General features: G+C 39.6%; 1 protein-coding gene across 3 annotated transcripts in view; it reads left to right on the top strand.

Moving 5' to 3' along the window:
• Nucleotides 1–26,261, top strand: part of DCLK1 (doublecortin like kinase 1) — a 338,663-nt gene that overhangs the window by 162,905 nt on the left and 149,497 nt on the right. For all 3 annotated transcript variants that reach the window (XM_021678287.1, XM_044913200.1, XM_021678290.1), the window contains one exon: nucleotides 18,000–18,099. In XM_021678287.1, the coding sequence (XP_021533962.1) occupies nucleotides 18,000–18,099 (100 nt within the window). The remainder of the gene's footprint in view (nucleotides 1–17,999; nucleotides 18,100–26,261) is intronic.

The raw sequence follows: 26,261 nt of genomic DNA on the forward strand, positions 1-26,261 counted from the left end.
GTGATCTGTTGTTTAGCAGGGCTGCAGCTCTGCTCAAGGCCATCAGGGCATGCCTCATGGTCACTTCATTGTCCAGTATCATAAGGTGCCAGGAGCAGGATCCCATACCCGTTAGCTCATGCAGCTTGGAGCTTATTAAGACACAGGGAAATCACTCAGAGCGCAACTGTGGAGCTGTGGGTTGGCATCAGGGGGTCTGGCACTGAGAACTGGTCACAAGAATCACACTCCGTGTTTTCTCTCTGCCCCCCCTCTCCTCCCTGCTCCCCTTCATACATTTTGTCCCTCTCCCGCATCGCCTCCCCCTCCCCTTCCCGTGCTTTCCCTTTTCCCACACTTTGCTCATTCTCCTCCCTCCCACCTCCACTCCTGGGTTCCAGCTCTGCTATGGACCAGCTCTGTGATTCAGCACCTCTGAGCCTTGGTGGTCACATTCGGAATTAAGGAGATGCTGACACCAGGGTTGGAAAGCTGTAGAGTTAGATAAAACAACACAGTGCCCTTGATCACACCGGATACTCAGTCAATGCTACCGCCTTTCCTTCCTTTGAGACCTTCAGGGCAGGAAAGCCCAACAGTTGTTAAAATTGTTTTATGAATTATGTTTATTTTAAAATTCACTCACTGGCAGCTAACCATTTAGGTTAGCCTGGGACTTGAGGGTTTCTTGGGATATGGAACTTTCAGTGCCAAAACCTAGTGACAGCCTTCTCTCCTGGGAAACTGGGAAAAGTCAGTCACTTTTTTATATATACCATCTTAACAAACATAGTTTTTTTTCTTTATTATTATTTTTTTTGCTTTTCTCAATCATAAATAAGTCAGTGAAATTTTTCCTTATGTATATATTGCTTGCTGGGCATAACCACTATTTTGTCCAGCAGGTGGGGTGTACTAATGATTCCTTGGAGGCCAATATTTTCTTATTTTGGTAAAAATATATGTAACATAAAATTTACAGTTTCAGCCATTTTTAAGTGTATAGTTCAGTGACATTAAATACCTTCATGTTATTATGTAACCAGTACCACCACCCATCTCGAACTTTTTCATCTTCTCCGACTGAAATTCTGTACCTATTAAACGGTAGCTGTGTATTCCCCTCCCCCAGCCCACAGAACCGCTGAGATTCTACTTTCTGGCTCTAGGAATTTGACTATTCTAGTTACTCATGTAAGTGGAATCATACAGTCTTTATGATTTTGTAACTGGCTTATTTCACTTAGCATAATGTCTTCAAGGCTCACCCATGTTGTAGCATGTGACAGTCTTTCCTTTTTAAGACTGATTATTCTCCATTGTATGGATATACCACATTTGTTCACTCATTCTTCTGTTGATGGATGCTTGCCTTACTTCCGCCTTTTGGCTGTTGTGAATAATGGCTATGTCCATGAGTGTACAAGTATCTTTTCAGGTCTCTGCTTTCACTTCTTTTGAGTGGATACCCAGAAGTGGAATTGCTGATCATATGGTAATTCTATGTTTAAATGTGGGGGGAATCCCCTTACTGTTTTCCACCAGGGCTGCATCATTCTACATTCCCACAAGTAATGCACCCCCTACAGGTGGATGGAGCCTTGGAAACAGGAATTAAGTGTGGGTTGATTCTCAGTGGCTTCCAGTTGGTCCTTACAGAAAAAGAGAACAGTATGGTTTTTGAACTAGTCCTTAGCTGCTCTCAGATGAACTTTCCTTCATGGAAGGAAATTTTAAGGTTTCACTGAATAGGAATTTTTCTTTCTGTGCTTTGCATAGCAACTGGTAGACTAAGATATATATATATATAGAGAGAGATATATAAAGAGATATATAGATGTATATGAATATAAGATTATACCTATAGATCTATCTTCTTATATAAGATTGTATATATAGATCTATCTTATATATCTTATGTATCTATATATCTATGTCTATCTGTATTAACATGGAAACATCACTTACAACCAAATGAATAAAATTTGGCTAAAAAAGAGCATGTCAGTATCAGATGGAATTAGGGCCGTGTGTACCCAGTACAGAAGCTCCAGATGCTGGTGTTAATTCAATTAAATTTGAGTCAGAGCGAAGAATTAGCGGCAGTGCTGGATCAGCTGGTCTTATGGATACAAATGGCCAGTGCTCACCTAGCCTGGATCATTGGCCTGAGCAGAGTAGCAAGGTATTATCATCTACAGGAATATTCCTATAATGCTCGCTGAAGGACAGTTGTGTGTATTTATTTATTTATTTATTTATTTATTTTGTGTGTGTGTGTGTGTGTGTATTTATTTTTAAAAATTATTAGCCCCGGGCACCTGGGTGGTTCAGTCACTTAAGCGGCTGCCTTCGGCTCAGGTCATGATCTCAGGGTCCTGGGATCGAGCCCCACATTGGGCTCCCTGCTCAGTGGGGAGCCTGCTTCTCCCTCTGCCTGGCGCTCCCCCTGCTTGTGCTTGCTCTCTCCCTGCCTTCTCTGTGTCAAATAAATAAGTAAAATCTTTAAAAAATTATTAGCATTATGAATGACACATTCATGAATTCCTACCCTGTGTTGAGGAGACTGCTAGGTTTAGAATGATTAACAAACTGCACCAGTGACTTAAGACCTGGTTATATGATATAAAGGAACTAGCTGGGGCGCCTGGGTGGCTCAGATGGTTAAGCATCTGCCTTCGGCTCAGGTCATGATCCCAGACTCCTGGGATCGAGTCCCGCATCGGGCTCCATGCTCAGCGGGGAGCGTGCTTCTCCCTCTGCCTCTCTCTCTCTCTCTCTCTGTCTCTTATGAATAAGTAAATAAAATCTTAAAAAAAAAAAAAAGGAACTAGCTGATTTCATGTCAAAGCAGCCTAAGTTGTGACTTATATTAGAGGTCAGCAAACCTTTTCTGGAAAGAGTCAGACAGAAGATATTTTAGGCTTTCTGAGCCATATGGTGTCTGAGGTGGCCTCTCTACTCTGCCATTGTAGCACAGACTATAGGGAAACAAATGAGGGTGGCTGTGTTCCAATAAAACTTTATTCGTGAACACCAAAATCTGAATTTCACCTGACACAAAACGTTATTCTTCTTTTGATTTTTTTCAATTACTTTAAAATGTAAAAACCACTCTTAGCTCATGGACTCTATAAAAACAGGCAGCAGGGACAGATTTGGCCCACAAGTCTCAGTTTACAAACCCCTTGGAAGTCGTAAGACTGTTTATTTTTGATGCTCACATTTTTGTATGTGTAGAAAAACTTGGATGCAAAAACATTAAAAAGTATGTTCTGGCAAGTCATTAATGAAGATTTAAATTTACAATATGAAGATAATTATTTCCAGCCACATGCCTCAGTGTAATTTGGTTAGCTGCGTTTAATGGCTTCAAGGAGGCAGAGATTTAGGTAGCAAAGTGAACCAGCCAAACAGGAGAGGAATGTGGAGAGTTTTAAAACCCTGGCACTGTCTATGAATTCTTAAATCATGCATTCATGCAATTTGCATGTTCATTTCCTCTTTTACAAAATGTTTGCTCCTGGAATTCTTATAGTTTCATTGTTAGTGGAAGTGGTTTCTTTTTTTTTTTTTTCCCACAACCCTATATTTTAAATTCTTAAAACCTGGCACTTCACGGCATTATTCCTTTGAATGTCTTTAGTTTTGTAATTTTGCACACCCCCTTATATTCTAAATTTAATTCGTTTTCAGAAGTTCTTTACAGAAAAAGACTCATAATAATTCGCGATTATTCCCAATTATCTTCTCATAATTTAATATGAGAGGATTTTACTGCATTCTAAAAAGTAATTCTTAATTTAAAAAAGACTGTTTTCCCCAAATTTAACTTTATAAAACAGTAGCCATAATTTAACTATTTCCTAGTTCTAGAAGTATTTTCGTATCTTAAAAAAAATGGTTTTTCCCAAGTTGTTATAATGCTGCAGTGATAATTTAACTATTTCATGGTCCTATAAACACTTGGAACATTGAAGTTTTAAGGTTATCATTGACTAGCATATGCCAGAAATTTAGTAATAACCTTTCACTTCTCAGCATAAAATCAATTCTTTACAATCACAGTCTTCCTATTCATAAAACATGCCCAAAACAAAGCTTCCTATTGGTATCCTACCCTACCAAAACATTCAACAAGAGCATCTAATAAATGGTAAAATCAATAGTATTTTCATTGTTCCCCACTATTGTAACTGTAGATGCCCCTCAGTCTAGTAATAAACATGCATTTTATCTTTAAGACCTTTGGCATAGTAGGCTTGCAATCAACATTTGCTTTCCCAGTTTTTCTGTTGCACGTGGTCCTTTCTAAATCATGAAACGAAAGAGCTAAAAGAGGCATTGCTGCCACTTCATTTAGTATAATCCTCTTTGGAGGAGACAAAATCGCAGTCAAGAGACATCAGGATCCCACAAGAGTGATTCAGAGTCAGGATGAAGACAATCCAGTTCTGATTCACCTCGGTCCAGGGTCCTGCCCGTTACCCACTTGTTCTTGGGGGGATTGTCATGACTCGTTCTCTCCCTGCTTCTGTCTTAGAAGTCAAGGAGGTGTCCCATAAAGGCTTTCCTGTCCTTAATACTCTATCGTGCATATATAACGTAAAACAACTGGCTAACAATGAGCAAAGCAGAAAAGGCACAAAGAGAATAGTGCTGCTGTGAAAATTCTTGAACTAATCTTTGTATGGGCACATGCTTTCATTTCTTTTGGCAAACACCCAGGCGTGATTTTGCCCGGGCATGGGTGAGGTGCATGTTTTGTTTTATAAGAAAGTGTTTGTTGAGCGTCTACTACATGCTAGACAGTGGGGATGCAGAAGACATTAAGAAATGGTCAGGAGTTGCCTTAGCGGCCAGAATGGGAAGTTTTAGAGGTGGGGAAGGAGTCGGTGAGGAGACGGGAAGGAGAACCGGCAGCAGACCATGATCTCATCTTTCATGTCATGGTGAGAGGTTCGACTTCTATTTGCAAAGTAGCAGAGCTCTCCAAGCCCTCCTGAAAAGTTGTGTGTAAATCCTTTCATGTTTCAAACATTTTACGGAAATGCCCAGGAGATTCTGAAATGTAAAAAACAATATGGGAGATATTTTTGGAAATAAAAAATTATTTTTTATTAAAAAATAACATTAAAAAAAAAAGCTGTGTGTAAATCCTTTCATGTTTCAAACATTTTACGGAAATGCCCAGGAGATTCTGAAATGTAAAAAACAATATGGGAGATATTTTTGGAAATAAAAAATTATTAAAAAATAAAATTAAAAAAAAAAAGGCAAAGAGAAAATAAGAGTCTAGATAGCCCAAAGTCTGCACAACTCTCATACAATGAAGAATTGGTCGTTGAGGCCTAAGAGCTAACTGGCATAAATGAAAAAGGAATAAGAACCATGTGTTTGCTTTTCTTTCAGGTTAGTACAACATCTATAATATTTTAATAAAATGTTCTAGGCTTTAGAGTTTGTCTCTAAAGCTCTCTAGAACTTAACAATAGAAAAATGAAGCCATTAACAGTTGATGTTACTAAAAAAAAAAATCTTCAGGTTAAAGTTTAACACTAATGTTATGGTTTGAACCTTCCTTCTTATCCTTGTAGTCAAAGTGAGATGAGTGCATTTTGTGGGAAATGTTTATGTTATTCTATATTTTTGTGTGCATGAAGGATATACACCCGTATATCCTTTGCTAGGGATGCTGTAACAAAGTACCATGAAGTGTGGGGGGCTTAAACAACCGAAATTTATTCTCAAAGTTCTGGAGGCTAGAAATCTGAAATCGAGGTTCAAGCAGGATTGATTCTTTCTGAGGGCTGTGAGGGAGAATCTGTTCCATGCCTTGCTCCTAGTTTCTCGTGGTTTGCTGGGAATCTTTGGCGTTCTTTGACTTCTAGAAGCATCACCCCGATCTCTGCCTTCATCATCACATGGTGTTCTTCCTACGTGCATGTCTGTCTCCAAATGTCCCCTTCTTATAAAGCCAACAGTCAGATTAGAGGCCCACCCCATTCCAGCATGACCTCATCTTAACTAATTACATCTGCGATGACCATAATTTCCAAATAAAGTCACATTTTGAGGTACTGGGAATTAGGATTTCAACATATGAGCCTAGGAGGGAGGCACAGTTTAAACCATAGCAGCACCCCTCACTGAGATATTGTAGAAAATAACTACTGTTCACTGTAAAGGTTCATACAAAGACATTTCTTGAGCTCAAAAAATACTATTAACAGTTCATGTGTTTGGACACTGCAGGGCAGTATAATGCTACAAATAATGCAGAAAGAAGTTTCTAGCTCAGTTACTTTAGAAATTAAATTATCATAATGGTTTTGTTTAAATACATTTAATGAGAATAGCTGTTGTATATGGTGATTTTAACCTTATTTATATCTGACAAGACCTCATAATAGGGACATATTTCAAACTTGAAGTTGTCTAAATGACACACAAGGAGAGGACCTCAGTGTTGAGATTCCTGTTGAATGGTTATGCCTCTTTTATGGTTTTAAAGCTGTAAATAGCTGCTCTTCATGGGAGTTTGTGCTTAGATTTCATTTCCCTTAACATCAAGGAAGTTGTGATTGGCATGGACAAATGTTTCAGCATGGAGGGAATGTTTAGTGATCTACTTGTCAGGCACTTGAATATGATTTTCAGGGGACGTAAGGAGATAGCTTATATTAATAGAGTTATTGCATTGTATTCTTCACATATGAAAGAAAAATGGATAATACACAGAGGGAAAGAAAATGTTATTTTCATGCACTTTGGTTAGTGTTGATCGCAATTCTGATGTCTTACAGTTGTCTAATGTCTGACAGCCATTAGATGGAATCATTTTCACTGGAAACACAGTATGAGGGAGGACAAACGAGAAACTGCTGATTTATTCTGCCTTCTGTTCCATGATCATTGACTTTTCTGAGAGTAATCTTGGAAGTTTATGCTTCAGCGACATTAACTTAAGGCCCATATACTGTTTTTTGTTTTTTACTAAACACTTCCTCTGCCTGACACATGTCTGTCCATTATCTCAGCAAATTCTTTTTGCCTTCCTGAGAGGTGGATACAATATTATCCTCATTCTCTCTATGAGGAAAAGGAGGTTTCCAAATGTTGAGTAACTGACCCAAGTCACCCAGCTAGTAATTAATGGAATGGAGTTTTAAACCTGACTTTCTCTGATTCCAGAGCTACTATGCAAAGCTGTTCAAGGCCACGGTAGTCGTTGAAAGCTACTGTTGTACGCCCTTCTGCATTGGTACGTTGTTAAATGAGAACTAGAACATTAGAAAATGTAAACATGAGTATGTTCTCATCCAAACATCTCCCTGTGCTAGTATAAATGGGCCTAACCCTTTATATGCCATTAAGGATATTCGGAGCTCATCATCACACTTTGAGAGAAGGCCAGCAATCTTAGACAAGTTTGTGAAAGAAAGGAAGAATCATGCCAACTTACTCCTGACTTGTGAGAAACCTAATAAATTAAAACTAACCATTAGAAATTATATGTGAAAAGCCTTGAGTTTTTCCTCTCACTTTGATGTCCTAGGCCCCAAATCTATTTCCCTAGATGGTTGAGTTTTATTTACTCTGCCCCTTTCCAACCAGAGCTAACATTTCTAATAGTTTTTAGTAGCCATGGTTGTTTTTTGCAATTGGGCAGAGCAGATGTGATCAAAAAGAAAATTACTGCTTATGATTGATTTTCTTTTTCTTTCTTTCTTTTTTTTTGAAAAGAGACCTTTCATTTTTAAGATGAAGCTGGTAGCTATTGAAACCATGATTAGACCTTGTAGCTGGGAGATGACATAAGGGGTGGGAGAGAGAAGTGAAATGTGCTTCTGCTCTTTATTACAGGGAATTAATTTGGTTCCATCTCAACTGAGCTGGTAACATTTGCTCTGAAATTTCATGCTCCTGCTTCTCCATGCTGTCTATTTCACTCCTCTTCTCTCCCAGGAAGGGGGAAGGGAGATGGTTGAAGAGAGAGGAAGGACACAAGAAGCAAGTTCAGCTGACAAATCCACCCTTTGCCCAGGACACCTGTGTAAGCGAATGTGGACATGTCCACAGTGTGCTCGCACACACACACAAGACAGGTTGTATTGTGTCTTTCACAGGCTCTAATTTTCTTTCTTTCTTTTTTTTTTTTTTTAAGATTTTATTTATTTATTTGAGAGAGAGAATGAGATAGAGACCATGAGAGGGGGGAGGGTCAGAGAGAGGCAGACTCCCTGCCGAGCAGGGACCCCGACGTGGGACTCGATCCCGGGACTCCAGGATCATGACCTGAGCCGAAGGCAGTCGCTTAACCAACTGAGCCACCCAGGCGCCCGGCTCAAATTTTCAAGATGTGTTTGGTCTTGACTATGTCCTACCCTACCTTTGGGAATTATAGGAATCAGAGTCTGTTGGGAAGCCTGGTTGCCTTCCTTGGGACTTTGGCACAGCCATGGAGACCAGCCTTGAGCACATTAACCATGGCTAATGGCCACTTAGTGTGGAATTCTCCCCCAGAGACTGCAAACTGCCTGCCCACAGGTTGAATCCAGGACACAGGTGTGTTTTATTTGGAGTGCACAGTTGTATTTTTTTAATATAAAAAATGAATCTATTGCCAACTTTTAAAAATCAGGTACTTTCAGATAAAAATCTGATTTCCCTTTTTCTTAAAAACTCAATCAGTCTAACAGCCCTGGGCTTACTTTGTTGCATGACAAATGTCAAGTAACTGCTGCTATCCCATGTAGGTGAAGGGAAACTTCCAGTCTATTACATTCTCCACCAATTTCCTATCGTCTGCCTATGTTAATTACCGTTTATCGCCCCATTTGCACTGTGTTTCATTATGCCTGGCCCACTTCACTGTTTATGTTACCTTCCAGGCCCCTGTAGGCATCTGAAGTCCTTACGTTTTACACTTACAGCTCATGCATTGTTGGGAAATGGCAACCTGCCCTATGTTATTCACACAACTTTAAATTTAGATAAAAAAAAAAATTACGGAAACAATATACATGGTATAAGATGAAGACAAAGAAGAAATATTGGCCTAGAGTGTTTTGGTCACCATCTATAATTTTCTGAAAGACCATTGAGTAAGGAATATCTCTAAGTATGTTACTTATATAATCCCTGTCAGCATTTATTTATAAAAACAATGTTTTAAACCAAGCCTTCAGTTTGGATGGCAAAACTTTTTATCTTACCACTGCCATCTCTTGCTCTCTCAGCCTTTTATTAGCTGTGCTTGGATCTTAATACGATTATGCAAAAATGGTGTTATTATTCGGACAATTCCAGGGAATGTTTTTATTGGCAATTTTAAAAGCTGACTTACTCTAAAGTATATTTTTGGAAGAAGTACTTTTCTCCAGTAATATTTTTGACGCTATATAAATGTTTTTATTAGCTACATTTGAGTTTGGGTAAAGAAAAAAAGTAATTTTTTTTCACTTAATAGTTTTAGAATGTAATTTTAGGTTGCATTTGTATTAAATACTCCTAGGATCGTTATTCTCAATTAGAAGTGGTTAAGCATCTGATGAGTAGAACACTGACCAATACCGAACACACAGGAGACAAAAGTCTCTATCCTCAGCTTATTTAAGGAAAAAAAAACTTCCAAAGTTTTATGAGGGCTCCCGCCATGGAGGTGGTGATGGTGATGGTGGCCAAGTGCTGACGGTCAGGGGGCAGTGCTGATGCTCATGGTGGTGATGCTGATAGTTGTAACAACCATTTTGGAGATTCTCGCTTTACGGGATTGTCATTAGAAAACATCATTTACTTGAGAAGACTAGTCTGAATCATATTTAAAAAAAATCCCTTTTAATGTCAAGCCATACATCCAGGCAAGTAGATTGGAAATAGAAATAGAAATATTTAAAGCAACTGATTCCGTTCTTCAGTGTCAAGCAACATTTACAAATCTTCCCGGCAGACACATACTTCCATAGCTTTGGGAATATCATTTGTTGCCTGCCAGTGTGCAAGAATAGAAAAGACAGTTTGATTATCTTTATGTTTTTAGCCCCCGATACCTGTTCTTTGGATTGTGATTTTTCTTGCAAAACTTTTTAGAAACCAGGTTTCACCAAAGGGTCCTGGTGAGGAATCAATATAATGATGTGAGTCAAGTGTCTTCGGGGCATGGCACATTGGAGGTCTTGGCGCTGGCCTCAGGCTCCTTCAAAAATATCAGAAGGGAAATTCACAGCACAGTGATTCACTGGTCATGTACTGAGTTGAGTAAGAGTTAACAACATCATAAGAGAGCAACCGGTTGCTTTAACAATGTTTTCAACTCCCGATCCAGAGAAACTGTATCTGAGGGTTTTGGCCTGACACAGGTTTTGTGGGTTGGGTTTCTTTTTCGGGGTTTGTAGCCCAACCTTTGTAATGCATGTGTCCTAACTTTACTTGCATGCCAAGAACCCCAACACATACCTTACATTAACTAGTGTTTTAGCGCCTCCTTTTCTCTAAGGAAAGTAGGTTCTGTCAGAGTGTGTCCCATTAACATGCTGCCCTAGCTGCATGTTCATGTAGACTAGCAGCTGAGAACACGATCAAGGAATGAATGTACTTTTCATTTCATAATTGTTGGGTTTTTTTTAACTGACTCAGCAAATTAAATTGCTTACATTTCAAAAGAAGACATTTTCTTTTTTTCTGTTTTTTGAGCATCAGCATATTATTTCAGTGTTACTAGCCATTTCAGAATTTCAACAGTATTATTTGCTTTTGAAAAAAAAAAGTGTCTTAGAGCTTCAAACTTGAGAAAAGTAGTTTGAGGATCTTTATTTTCCTCTCTCTGTTATTATTTGAGTAATTTATTTCTTTTCTTAATGGCTTTATCTTTCTCTGGGCAAGAACCAGAGTTTCTTTAAGAGATTTTTCTTTATCGGAAATTTCTTGCTAGAAGAACAATTGTAGAATAAATGACCATTTGCATAAGTTTATCATCAAAGACATGAAAAGGTGATAAAGGTCCAGCGGAGAATGTGTTTTTAATGACAATAATATGACATAACACATTCCTGATATTTGGCTATAAGACAAATTATAGACATATTTTAGAATCAGAAATGTATGGAATTACATGATTATAGAACAGAAAAATTCACAGTGGTTGACTTATAATATCATGTGCATAACAATGCTCAGTGCTAAGAGTAGAGAAAACAAGCCAAGTGTGGAATGAAATTGGAAGAGAAACCTTATCAAAATTAGGTTTTGACAGGATGAGGGGGCCCACATGTGCCAAGTTTTAACTGAAAACTAATTATAACGGTCACATTATGAACTGTGCAGAAAGAAGGAGGTTATTGATTCTGGTGATTTAGAAGCACAGGTGATGGAATTTTTTTAAAACACAGGTATAAGCATTTCTTTTTGGAAAAGAGCATCTCCTTAAAACTGAACCTTTCGGTCTGTTCCCTTTAGCTGGTATCAAGAAGAATGAGAAATTATAAATAAGTATTTAAAAAAGAAAATTTAAACAGAAAGGGTAGGCTGTACGCAGTGATTCCAATAAATGGACTGCATTTCTTGGCTTTTACTTCTGTGATCGTAATCTCACTTAAAATACATTAGGTAGGTGATGCTAAAATATTTTAGTGTTTCACGCAAGGAGAGGCATCTGATGGGGACACAATGACTTGCGTGGCTTAAAAAAAATGGGGCCATGGCTGCAGCGATATTCCATTTTGATGGTAGAGGGCGCTCTTGTAAAGAAAATATAGTGGCTGCTGAAAATCTCGCTCAGCTCCGTGATGTCAGCGTCACCATGGAGATCTCATTCCAGTGGGGGGGACTGGATTCCACAGTCCTGCTTTGGAAATGTGTAAATAGCAGATGCTTTTATTGCCTTTGTTTGGATCTCTGTCCGTGCACAGCAACTCAAGCCGGAAGCTCAGAGGAGGGGAAGTCCATATTTGTCTGTAGTGGCTTTTTACTCCCTGGAAAGAGCTCAGTCTCCTGGGACAAGTGTGCGTAATGACAAGTTAATGGAAAAGATAGATATAAATTCAGATTTCATATAAAAAGAGTCAGAAAGCCGAATATGTTTTCCTGGATCAAAGAAATAATTCAAACTTCCTTTTTAAAAAATGCGTTAGACACTTTTTAGTGTTAGAAACGATTAGTGTACAATATATATGATAACTATTATTAAAATGGTTTTATTAATGGAAATTTATAATACACAAATATAAGGGTACATATTTCTTTTATTTATTTATTTATTTGAGAGAGAGTGAAGGAGAGCACAGTGGGGGTGGAGGAGCAGAAAGAGAGGAAGAGGGAGAAGCACAGTCCCCACTGAGCAAGGAGCCCAACATGGGGCTCGATCCCAGGACCCTGGGATCATGACCCAAGCCGAAGGCAGACGACCAGCCAACTGAGCCACCCAGGCGCCCCTATAGAACTGTTCTTGTTGCTGTATCACACCAAGAAGAATTTCCATCTTATCCTTATATCTTCATCATATAAATTACTGTGGTGAAGCATATTAGAACCAATGTGGAAACTGAGAACCAAGAGAACTTAACGAACTGTTCCAAATTTGTGCAATGTTTATGTCAAATCTAGGCTCAGAACCCAGGTCTCCTGATTCTCAAAGGGCTTTTTCCAGTACATCTGGCAATTATAACCACCCGTGTTTTTTGAGGCACAGTGGGTGTGTGGCACTGTGCTAAGTACCATCAGAGATAAACTCTGATGCAACAAATGGGATGTCTTTATTTGGGATTAGAGTTTCATATAATAACCAAAGCACTGGGTAAGAATGGAAAATTAATTGATAAAATATTAAGCAGTGTATACCATAAACTGATTACCTCCTTTATGAACTACATATAATACACATACAGTTTCTTTTCTTGTGTAGGGGTATTTTGACAGAGGATGGTTTTCTCAGAGGAATACAGATCTCTGGAACCCACAAAACTAGAAGTCATGACAGATCCCAAGGGGTCCTGAGTCCAGACATGGTTTATAGAACCAGACCTGTGCCGGCAGGTGACCATACCCATTACTGACATTCACAACATCATTTCAGTGGAAGCCTCATGGAAAGCATGTACCGTATCCCAGCTTCTATGTTAGCAACTTTTACCAGCCTTGCACCATTTCTCTGATGCTAATTCAAAGTATGCTTTTCACCAAAATAATTATACTAGTAGAATTCCTATTCCCTAAGTGAAAAGGGGCCCCTATATGCTGTATTTTAGCCAGATTCACTTAGGAAGGAAGCCTGCTGGTATAGTGCCCAGGAGCTACCTACTATGTTTTATTTGTTTATATTAGGTATACATTTGGCTTATACTTATTTGGAGGTAAAAATGCATTTGAGCTAATAAAAATAACTAAAATGGATTGAGGACTTATTCTCCTTTGATTCACAGTCTTAACTCATCTAATCTTTAAAGCAACCAGTATGATGAACGTATTTGATTTGAGGCATGAAGAGATGAACATCTAAGTGGCAGAGTTGGGTTAATTCGGAACCTGGGCTTTGGTGACAGGGTACACTCTTGGGAAATTGTGCCAGAGCAGATGTCTCTGTGGTGATGAAGAATCCCACTCCCTCTGCCCTGACTAAATGTAGAATCTTTAGAAATATGATGTGTTTCAAGACAGCTGACTGGGATTTCCTGACTTGCCCGAGTCAGAGGTGGTCATAGTCCAAAGACAGCAACTCAACCACCTGACTCCAGGCCCATGACATAAACCACCGATAGACAATGCAGTTTACTTTCTGCTAAATTACTAATTCACAACAGTGTGTTAGGAATTCTTTGCAGTGTAAGTCTATACACATACGTACTGGAAAAGAAGAGATGAAGAATGAAGGCAGTTGTGTTCTCAAGGCCTAGCACAATGGCTAGTAAATAATGTGTGTTTAATAAACATTTATTGAATGATGACTAAGGGTTCAGGGAAGGGGTAAATCACTTTGGATTGGAGTGGATAGCGAAGGTAAGGCCTGAATCTTCAACTGAGCCTTGAGTCATGGGAGAGATTTGAATAGGCAAAGAGTTAGGTAGGAGGGGGTACCAAGTGGGAAAAAAAAGTCATATAAAAATCCTTGCAAGTAGGAAAGAAGAAGCCCTTTTCTGAGAAGAATATGTAAAGCAGATAAATTGGAACGTGTTTTCGGTTAGACCATAGCCCTTTCATTTGTCCTTATATCCATTCATCCTTCCATCCATATCCATCCATCCATCCATCCATCCATCCATCCATCCAAACATCCAGTCATCAATCCAAACATCCAGTCATCCATCCAACCATCCATCTGATAAATGCTTATTAAGTATCAGGTATATGGCATGACTACTGTAGACTTGAAAAGTAGGCTGGAACCAGATGGAATGCCAGACTCAGAAGATGAACTTTAACTTGATGATGGTAAGCCATTGATGTTTTTCTGAGTCATGGAGAGATATTTTGAAAGTTTAAAAGAAAGAATAGATTAGCAGAATTAAACAGGATGGATTGGAGAGAAAGGAGGTAGGAGTAAGAAAATTCACCAGAGGGAAATGCCAACGTCCACAGGTAAGAGGATAAGCTCTGGACTGATGTGGTAATGGGGGTAAAGAGAAGGAGGACAGGAAAAGGCCTAGGTTTGAGAGATGTTAATCCATAAATGGAATTTGTTCTTTTTCAGCTGGTGATCACACTGAATTTTGAGAACCTCAAATTTAAAAAGGAGTAACACTGTATAGATATACAAAATCAGATCTTTATGCAAAACATTGGTAATCCATTGATATTAGAGTGTCTGGTAATGCCGAAGGAAAATCCTCACAGGATATTGGCCTACAGAAGAAGGTTATACATCTTCTGTTACTCTTCTTTGTTAGATGGAATACATTACAGCCACCTCCAGATCAATGATACAGAGTGAAAGCATGGATAATTGAAGTGCATAGGTTATCCTAAATCCATCTTTATTGTAACCTTGTGTTTAAGTCTCCTTTTCTATCAAATGTTTTATCAAGGCTTCTAACAAGGAGCAGTTTTATAACTTTGAATTTGATCTCCTGACCATACATACCTTCTGTGGTAGGAGGTTGTGAACAGGGAAATGGCTAAATGATGCCAGAGCAGAGAGCACAGAAGACATTACAGTTTCTCATAGTTCAACAAATGCTTTGATTTTAGTCACTGAAGATTGGGAGGTAAATGAATATATGTTGCTTGGCACTGACACGACTTTTCCCTGTTTTTTTGTGTTGGGCGATGACAGTTATTTTTCTTTGACAATCGCTGCATTCCTTTTATGTTCTTGGAATCCTGGAGTTGGAAACAACATCAAAAGTTCATCATGTCTCATTTCCCACTTGCCAACAGAATTAAACCTAAACTGTCCAAGCTGGATCATTGGCTGTTCTGTTCTTTGAGTCTCGGCCTTAGAGGACGGTCATGGGTATATGATGGAAGGGAGTTAGTTAACTGGCAACCTGCTTATTATGTGCTGTAGCTTTAATGGTAGTCATCTGCCTGCTTAGCAATAGCATAAAATATGCACACATAGTCGAATGCGATCTGGTTGGCAATCTGATGTTCTAGAATACAGATATTGGGAATGTGTGGAATGGAAGGACAGTTTCCTTCGGAAAATAATATTTTTCATCTACTAGAGACTTGTCATCATGTTTGGCACACAGTGTAGCCCAGAGCGGGCCCATCATAAATGTTTATCAGCTAGAGAAATATGGCTGCCCAGGAGAGTGCGTATCGTTACTTTCCATTGCGTGTTCCCGGAGTTCTTTTCACCTCTGGCTGTCGGTGCAGAAGCTAAGGGAGCCCCGTCACGCATTAGTCCGTATGATGCTGTGTGAAGAAGAGAGTTCCAGAATCAAATAAGTTTGGGAAATACTGTATTTCCTGTCTCCTCTTTGGAGTTGTGATGTACACGAGCATGTGAAGGGTTTTGCAAGGACCAGAAATAAAGAAACCTGTTTATATTGGATGAACTCAGTATTTACCAAATCTATTTGGTTACAGAACCCCGCCCTTTTATTTTTTTACATAAAACATATTAACTATTCACACTCTAAGAAATACTACCTTTTAAGGTTAATTGTTCACATTTTTGCCTGAGGGAGAGACCGTGTTTTATTCATTTTTGTGTGTGTATGCTCCATGCTAATTTGCATATAGTAGGCTTAATAAAGACTTGCATGTGTAAGATGAAAATGGCCTGTATGGGGTTGGTTGGGATGACATCAACCGCTGATCATGAAGGCTGGGTGGGGTGCTTGTCATGAAGATAAAGATGGACAGGGTCACAGTTGGGATCAGACAGAAAGGGAGGAGTGAAATGGAGTGGGTTCTGAATTCAAAGGGCCTGTTTTTTTATTTTGTTTTGTTTTAAAGATTTTATTTATTTATTTGACAGAGAAAGAGAGAGAGAAAGAGAGCACAAGTAGGAGAAGCAGGAGAGGGAAAGGCAGGGTCCCCACTGAGCAAGGAGCCTGATGCGGGGCTCGATCCCAGGACCCTGGGATCATGACCTGAGCCGAAGGCAGACACTTAACCGACTGAGCCACCCAGGTGCCCACAAAGGGCCTGTTTTTATCCCAAGCAGAAGACCGAAGCTTCTGACACCGCTCTTAAAGATTTTTAGTCCATTTTCCTTGATCATTACAATGTCCCTCTTAAATCACCTATATTTTCAAGCTTTTCCAAAACATGTCATGGATGTACCTCCCTTACACTTAATGTTTATTATCAAACTATTCTAGAAATGTCGTTCTTAAAATTTCAGCCAAGCGATTATTTGGAAATGAGAGCTTATTTGGAAAAACTATCTGAAGGCTACACATCATTGTATTTGGGGCCTCTAAGTAATGCTGTGTTCTCCCAAATTACTACTGTAAGTCTTACAGTACCTTTGATGTGTCAGGACAGTGCTACCAAGCATTGACATAGAGCAGAACCCCAGAGACGCCCTGCAGATGACTGCAAACAAATGAGGGAGGATCTAATAGTAAACCCAGGCCAAAAGGATCTAACACTCCAGGGGGGGTTGTCTGTGGGCCTCAGATATCCAAGGGAAAATTCTATTAGAAAGTCTATTTCATATAGCTCTGAATGGGTGCCTTCAATTGGCTGCTTCATGATGTGCTTCAAGCAAAGGAAATTGAAAATAGAAATCAGCAATGTTCCCAGTGCCTTCTGTTGGCATCATACATGTTGTGAACAAAATATTACACCACATATCCAACGACAGAGAGCAGTATGCTGGAAAGTATTCCTTTTGACCACATGTACTTGAAAAACGACATTTAGCTCTCTTAAAGTTCTTATTGGAGGATAAGTTGAATAAGTACCAAAAGGTGGTTTTAAAACTTTACTTTTGCATAACTACAAGAAGCTGGGTAGCACAGGAGTTTTCAAGTTTAGCATAACTTGAGTGGTGAGCATACAGTTGCCCAGTCTCTGTATCTGAATCTCAGAAATACTTATTCTATTATTCCTTTCACGAGGACTTCTACTTTTGTTTCAACTAGAGGTAGAATGGGTCTAAAGGAGATCATTATATTTATATTATGATACAGGTAATTTTCTTCAGTAGTTACCCCAAGTACCAGTGATCACCGCGTGTATACTATATTTGTTGCTAAAATCATACGCCTTTATTGCTGTTGAGGAATATTACATTCAAATGAATAAAGGGGTGTTCCTTTCCCACATGTCGCTGCATCCACTCTATTACAAAAATCAAGGGCTCTTACCTATTGATACGTCAAGTAATAAATGTGACAGTTACTGGTTCTATTTTCCTTATCCCGTGTTCCTGCACAACTGAAATGTAACATGTTTCTTACTAGTAACAGATGCTGGAAACCTTCTTTTGAAATTCCTCTGGAGACGCTGTCCTGTTGATTCCATTAGATGTGGGAAGTGGCTTTATGCAGATGTCTGCTTGCAGGGATGTAATGTTGTAATTGCTGTTCTGCTGACCCCTTGCTGAGTGCCATGCTTTTCTCTTGTAGGTGATGTGCCTTCAGGACTTTTTTGGTGACGATGACATTTTTATTGCATGTGGACCGGAGAAGTTCCGTTACCAGGATGATTTCTTGCTAGATGAAAGTGGTAAGGAAAAAAAAAAAAAAAAGTTCAAAACCAGGGAAAATTTGAGGCAGCTTTCCATAATGAGCCGCACCAGGCCAAGATTATGTCAACCCCAAAGCTACCAAATCAGTTTCAGATCCTCACCCAGCATGTCTTTTCCATATCTCGAATTTCTTTGATTTTCTTTTATATAGAAAACAGATGAAATGATAATTGGAAAGGTTGAATCATTCAGAAGAGTAAATTACCAATGGTTAATTTATAACCACTTAATAACTAAATAGATGTTCTATAGAAAACCATGATGCAGATTTCTACATTTTTAATTCTCTATTTTTTGCCAACACGTGTAGTTGAGAGATTTGTAATCATAAAATTATTGAGTGTGTGTCTAGGGGGAGCTTTCACGAGCCTCTTCTGGTTCCTAACTGGGAGGGAGAGTGGCCTGGCATTCCTTTTCCTTTAACTACTACAGAATTTGTATGTCATTAGCATCTGTGAGGGACCACAAAGGAGGGTAGTGTCCTTCAATTCAAACTGAAATGTGATTGTTTGTAATAGATGAAGAAGACCGTTGATTAAGAGGGAAAGACATGTCTCACGAAGTGAATATGAAAGGTTGTGACTTCAAGAAAGACTTTTTTTCTGATGCTATAAGTCATTTCAGAATCTTAACAGCATCCCAGGGAAGATTATTGCACTGACAGAAGAGACCTCTCCTTAATCATATTACTTCTAATTTAATTAGGGGAATATCACATATTTATGGACAATTCAGACACTAGATAGTTGGAAATGCTCTTTGAAGTGGTAATGAATTTTCTGCTTAAATGCATGCAGAAACAAATCAGTGAGCTTTTGACTAAGGGGATGGAAAATACTTGAGCACTGACAGGTTAGGATAAGTGATGTGATGTCGGGGTCCCACTCTCCCACTGCTGATGCACGGTCACATACAGGGCCTACATTAATACATATGGATGCATATCATCTCTATGCATTTAAACCTAGTATGATTATTTCATCATTTAAAAATGACTTAGGGTGTGTGGGGAGGGAGAGGAATAAGAGATTGCCCCCGATTGTGAAAATTTCAAATGCCCAGTGAAAGTACATATATGATATAATATGTTAGATAGATAGATAGGTAATCTGATAGAAGTGTCATTTGAAGAGATTTAAGTTATTTTGGTTCAAAGAACTTAACTGGAAGGTATCTCTTTTCTCTCTAAATAAGTTTTCTCTAAATACATTCCATCTTTATCTCTGGTTGATAATGCCCTTTGGGGGCAAAGATTTATGTAAATACACCAGGCACGGGGAGCCCTCAGGGAGGGCTCTTCCCAACCCACCCCTTCCTTCTGCAGGATGAGACAGCCTTGCCGTTGTGTCAAACAAAAGAATGTTAGGAGTCAGGAGGGAACCCACAGCACAGTTTTGAGAAAAATAAGCTGCCTTGACTTTCAATTTAAAGAAAATAGCTGCTTCTGATAGAATAGTCTGAAAGAACAGATGCATTCTGAAGGTTTCATTTGTTGCTTTGATAGAAAACAACCTGTCAAATTCCAACTGGAATACAGTTCAGTTTGAAATCAGCACTATTGACCTGGGGCTGCCAAAGCCTCTATCCAGCCTCCAGGTAGACTTGGGGCCTCTCCCCAACCTAGGCTCCCCCCTCCCCCACCGTGAGACCTCTGGGCTGGGCTTTCCCTTCCCTACACTCTGCTCTCACACTAGACACAGCAGCCTGTCCTATTCCCTGGCGACAGCAGGCAGACAGGCTTTCTGGAAAGTACAACAGAAAAAAATACCAGAAAATCCATTGTGATTTCCCTTTAGAATTTTCCTCATTAAAAAGAATACAGGCAGATAGACAGACAGACAGATTGATATCTACATATATGCATAACGGTGCACACACGTGCATCAGAACACCTTGCCCATCACATATAGTTTGGCACTTGGAAAGACCACTTCCAACTATTTCAGTGGGAAAGTGAGAACTTCACGTTCTTAGCCCTGATGAATATATCCTAACCGTTTCTTGGTGTGAAATCCATTTGCTGAGTAACAGTGTCCTCCCCCATCCTGAGAGAAACACGTGGATTGGGGGAAGGGGGTAGAAAAAGAATCTAAATTGAGATTTTACTTCCTTGGATGAACTTACTCTGAGACTAAATTCACACATTGACAACTGCAATTTCCCTGTTGCTTGTACAGCATGTTCTAGTGCTAATGTATTAAAATTTGAATCTTTTTTTAAGTGCTCTGAGATGATTTATCCCAGCTTATCTGTACTTGCTAAATGGTATTTGCACATTGAGGCTTCATTTGGCCTGTTCCATAGTAGCTTCCTAAAAGGAGTAACAGCGGGGGGTTCAGACATCTTCAGAATTAATACTCAAGCAGGGCTGTGCTTGATTTAATGGCATCAAGAAGTGGCCTTTTGCCACAGACAGCACTTTTATTCTATCTTTCAAAATTAACCCAGCTCCTGGTATGCTCAGGATTAGCAATAATACATCCCCCTAATTACTGCTGGGAAAGCTGCCGGGGTCTTTCCAATGAGGAATTCTGCCATTATTGACTTATATTTCATGGGCTACATTAGAGCTAGATCAATATTAGAAACTGTGAGGGAGCATTCTTCCTCCCCTAAATTTTCACATGGGAAGAAAAACCAAAAAAAAAAAAAAAAAAAAAAAGCCTTCCTTTTTCCATCTTAAAATGTAACTCATTTTAGCAATATCGTCATCAATCACTGGAGTCTTAGCACCTTCGAAAAATGGTGGATACAGCACTATATATAGAGACAGACAGGCCAACAGCTCCTTCCCCTGCATGGGCTGCTGTCTCATTTAGAGGATGAAGCATAGGCAAGGAAAATGCCAACTTGGAGACAGGAAGCTTAACATAGTTTTGCTTATATATTGATGATAAACTGACGAATTTGTGATTTTTGTTGCCATTAAAAAGTGACAGGATTTTGTTGAGAAATGCCCACCTCGCACCTGGTTGGGGGGTCAGGGGGACAGTTAACTCCTTGGTGATGAGCCTGCCACAGGATATCACCTTCTGTCTGCCCCCCAGCCTCAAGCCAACACCCCCAAACTTGCTTGGCCAGTTTATTCACCCATGTACCTCACCCCTGCTGGGCCCGCCACATGCTCAGGAATCTAAGTATATCTCTCACTCTCTCTTTTTACCAATTCCTGAGTGCTCTTGATTCTGATGTAATAGGCATTACTTCAAACTTACACATTTTTGCATAGGTGTTGTATGAATTTCCTAAGGCTGCTGTAAGAAAGCACCATGAATTGGGTGGCTTCCAACAACAGAAATTGATTCTCTAATAGTTCTGGAGGCCAAAAGTCCAAACTCAAGGTATAGGGAAAAATCTGGGCTCCCTCTGAAGGCTCTGGGTAAGAATCCTTCTAAGCTATAATCCTAGTTCCTGGGGGTTGTTGGCAGTCCTTGGAATCCCTTGGCTAGTACCACGCCATTACTCTAGTCTCTGCCTCCAACCTCACGGGGACTACTTCTCTATGTGTCCAAATTTCCCTGTTCTTATAAGGACACCAGTTATTGGATTAAGGTCCACCCTAACCCAGTATGACTCCATTTTAACGTGGTTACATCCACAAAGACCCTATTTCCAAATGAGGTCACATTCACAGGTACCAGGGTTAGGAGTTCAATATATCTTTTGTGGGACACAGTTCAACCCACAAAAAGATGTTTGAGGTTGTCTGGATTTTATTTGAACTTGAGTTACAAGTAAACCCATTTTTATTTGTTTGTTTTGACCCGTCTTTCAATTTGAGCAGTGATAGCTTTGTACTAATCAGTAGAATGAATAGACAAGACTGCTGTGAGAAGACTGTCCCCTCTGCTGGCCTTTCGTAGGTCGGGTCACTCACCGGATGGGTCGGAAGAGTGCCCTGAGATGGTATGAGCAATGCATTGGTCAGCAGCGCATTTGACAGAACCTCTCTTGAAATACTTCTGAATAAGATAAAAATATAATGTCTGAAGGACATAGGTGATTGTGTTTTTACTTGATAGAACTGTCCTGTCCAAGGGGCACCGATTTATAGATTGATGGCACTGTGTTGGAGGAGATCGCTATTAGAATTGGCCCATGAGGTCCCTGAAGGGAGGGAGTGTTTGTGCGCTGGGAGTCATGCCAGTAGGGTTCTTCCTTGGATTCTGTATAGTTTAGTGTGGCTAGAAATGCCTATTTGAGAACGCAGTTGGTGTGTGGATGAAATTATCTGGTAGGAAAACAAGGATCCACAAGGATTTTAGCAGAATGGATTATATCCACGAGGATAAAATTGAATTGGTATTAACAAAAAGTAGTGCTTTAGGTTTTTGTTTTTAAGAAATCCAGTTTTACCAGCTTAGTCAGGAGTAATGTAGTTTTAACAGTAGAACATGTGAATATTTTAGTTGACTGAAGGCTTCTTGTGAGATGTGGCTCATTTGCTGTCTGGATGGTAAGCATGTCATATGTGATAAAACCTTTCAGCCTCTCTGATTGAACATGGCAAATGTTGACTGAAGCAGAAAGTTAAAATGAAAAATGTTCTTCAAAATTCACAAAATTACTGTAGAAGCCTAGGAAGTATAGTGTAGAAGAATAGACAAAACTTAAATAATTGGGCTTTCACATGATTTTTGTAAGTTGGTAGCATTCATACTTTCGAAGTCATGAAAGTTTAAAAGTGCCCTAAGACTTTCGGGATACCGTGTGTGTGTGTGTCCATGTGTGTGCATAACGTCCTGTTTCTGGGGAATGCCAATCCAGCTTCTCCCTGCACTAGACACGCCTGTCTGGAGTGCAGTGTTTTTTCTGGGTATGTAATTCTAGTAGGAACATTTCCTTGGCTTCTCTTACGGACCCCCTGGTGTTGGGTTCCCAGAATCCATTTGGTAAACATTTCTAGAAATACTCCATCATGACCACGTTCCAGGGACCCATGTCCTGAATGAGATGAAACTGAAGTTGCATTAGGCACCATTTACCAAGCAATGATCCCTGAGTGTTTTTCCCAACTCTGGGTAGTAAGAAAATGGGGTTAGAACCTAGAATAGTAGAAACAGTATGGGGTTAGGATTAGAAGGCCGGTGTAGTCCAAGCTCTGTGTCCTACTTGCTGTGTGGTCTTTGTATCTCCAGGCCTGCTTCCTATTCTGTGAAACATCTTTTTTTTCCTGGGTTGTAATGGACCTCAAATGAGACAATAAATGTCAAAGCACATTCAAAACTGTGTTCCTTATTACTTAGTGAATGATGTTAGTGAATGACATCTCAGCTGAAATATCCCTCCTAGTGGAACTGCAACTGGACTCAGCCACATAGATTCATTTGCAGGGCTTAATTGGAGGCAGATGTCACCAAGATTTGGTTTGGGTGCTCTTTAGAACCAAAAAGCAATTATCTATGGCTTTCTTCCCACCCTCAACTTTTATTCCTGTGGTGGAGGTAAGAGGGAATTAAGGGACCTTTGAAAATACCCACTCTTCTCTGGAGGGAATCTCTGGAAGATTAAATCGACCACATTTAGAACCAGTCAGACTTTTCAAATGGACCACATTCAGGGGTCCCAGCTGTATGTCCGCATGGATTTGGGGCAAAGGGATTTTTGATGGCCCGCCACCCTGTCCTGGGGCTGGTGATGCTGGGAGACCAGGCCTCGTCACACAGTGGGTTTTGAGCTACCGCTAACAAAATTCATTTGTTCTTTCATGTATCCATTCATTTATTCAATAGGCTAAGCTAACTTAACATGTGCCAGGGAGTATGGTAGTCACAACTAACTGTCAGCCTTAACACTTACATGAAATAGGACCCATCGTGTGACTTTTAATATTGCGTATGTCTAAAGATGTCAAAGGATCTCTGGTACTGAACTTTGACTCTAAATATTACTTGGTGCTTATTGCTGTAGTGTATTTTATTCCTTTGGAAAAATATTGTGGGAAATGACTAACGGGGTCACAACAGACTGACTTCTCTTTATAGATTTAAATTTTAATCAGATTAAAGACCAGTTTAAATTGAATCTGTGGGCAGATTTCTTTGAGATGTGTAGTACTTCATGCTGGAATATTTTATTGTTTCAATAAATGTTAATTCTAGGAATGTATAGTTCTTATTTAAAAAAAATTAAAACCCGATAGCTGTCTTGTTGAATAATTGCCAAGTTTCTGTGACATTTCATTGTTGCGCAGAAAATCTGGTATAATCTTGACTGCATTGATTTATAGAATACAGCGCAATGCTTAAAGTAGAGGGCTTTAAGGTTTTTGTTTGTTTTGAGTTCCAGAGAGCACATTGGTAACGTGCTTTGCTCTTGTCAGCAAGTTCCCATTCGCCTCTTAGCAGTGGTAAAGCCAGAGGGGTTCTGAGACTTTCTCCACCATAGCTACACTTCAGCTTATGCATAAATATAAAGTTCCCCAGAACATAGTGATATTTTCAAATTTCATAGTTGCCAAGCTATGGAGACCTATAGAGTATTATCCTTTGGAGACAAGCTCTAACTCCAGTACAAGCTAGTTCCTTTGCTACAAATAGATGATTTTCTACTTAGGAAATCAAGACATTGTATAACACACGCAGTCTTCCCTTTACACTTTCTATTCTGTTCCGCACAGGCTTCTTTTTTTTTTTTTTTTGTATTCAGTCACAATGACACCTGAACTGTTGACGGTGGAAATACCCTACACATATAACATTGGCAATGAGTGCCACACAGTAGGAGTCTTGGAGGCCATCAGCCCACTGCCCTGCCCCGTGCAGAAATCTCCCACACAGCATTGCGACAGCTGCTCGTCCATCCCCAGCTAGAACCCTCTGTCTTGCAGCTTACAACTATGTAAGAAGGCCAATCCCACTGTCCACCGGTGCTGATTTTTTTTATAAGTTCTTTCTTATTTTGGGCCCCTATTAATCTCTCTCTAGCTTGTACACAGAGGTCCTGATTCTGCCCTGTGGGGTAAGAAATACAGCCCATTGCCTTCATTTGCAGAAGATGAGCTGGTGTTGTAGACCACCGGGTTGATCAAAGTCATTCACTATGAACTATTTTATTTGCCTTTCCTCCTAAACCAAAATATCTCTGTATATTCCTCCCTCCTTCTCTCATGTTTCATAGGAAGAAGAGCCTCTTGTTCTTTCTAAAGGCAAATGCAGTGTTCTTGATTTTGGCTTCTCTCTTCTTTGTGACCTCGTCTATCAGTGTTCCTTTCCTATTCTTCTTGGGAATTTGTTATTTTACCCTATCTTCGCTGTCTCTTTCTTCTCAACCTGCAGTCATGACTAAATTTCTCCTCTCCTCAAAGGGCCTTCAGTCATCTCTATCATCTAATCAAACCATAGTGCCCTTTCTCTGCCAAACAGCTTTAAAAGGCAAAATTACTAAAAAAAAAAAAAGCAAAATTACTTTCCTTGAGGCCTCCATGTCTTCATCCTGACTCACTTTTTATACCCTTGGGTAATCAGTACATTGAAAACAGGAGAATTATGGGGAATCTTTTTTTCATTTAAAAATTGTCTTCCACTAGCCTTTTAAAGTTATGTAGTGGTAGAAGTTCTTCTTTTGCCACTGTATGACACTTAGGCACAAATCTCAAGACTTTTCTCTTCCCTCCTAAGGTAGTAAAAAGTATTATGGACTCTTCTAGCTACAAATCACCATCTCAATCCAGAAATAAAAATATCTAGCCCCAGGCAATAGTCATTCAAAATTGGAATTCTTTTTCCATACCCACCGAGGGCCCAATGTAGTGAGTCCCTTCTCTGAAGGAAACAGGTAGGGTTCTCCTTTTTCACTTACCTCCTCCCTGTTGTTTTTGATCCTTTCAGGGTTGGAATAGAGAAGAGTGGAGAGAAAGGGGGGGATGAGAAAGGGGAGGTGGGGAGTCCCTACATGACAGCACTGTTGTAAGATGGCTTCAGGCTGTCTGGGCCTGCAGATGTTATATTAAGCCAACCTCTCTTATGGATGTTCTTCAGGGACTCTCACTGGGAACATTCCACTCTTCTTTGATGTGGTCAGTTCAGTTTCTTCCAGTTTTGGGTGTTTCTCTGTTAGTCCTTGTTTTCCAAAGCTCTCCCTGTTGACCTCAGATGATCCTCTTGGGAAGAATTTAAATTAGCTCCATGTCAGCTCACAC

Source organism: Neomonachus schauinslandi, chromosome 3 (genome assembly GCF_002201575.2).
Source record: "Neomonachus schauinslandi chromosome 3, ASM220157v2, whole genome shotgun sequence".
Classification (NCBI taxonomy): domain Eukaryota; kingdom Metazoa; phylum Chordata; class Mammalia; order Carnivora; family Phocidae; genus Neomonachus; species Neomonachus schauinslandi.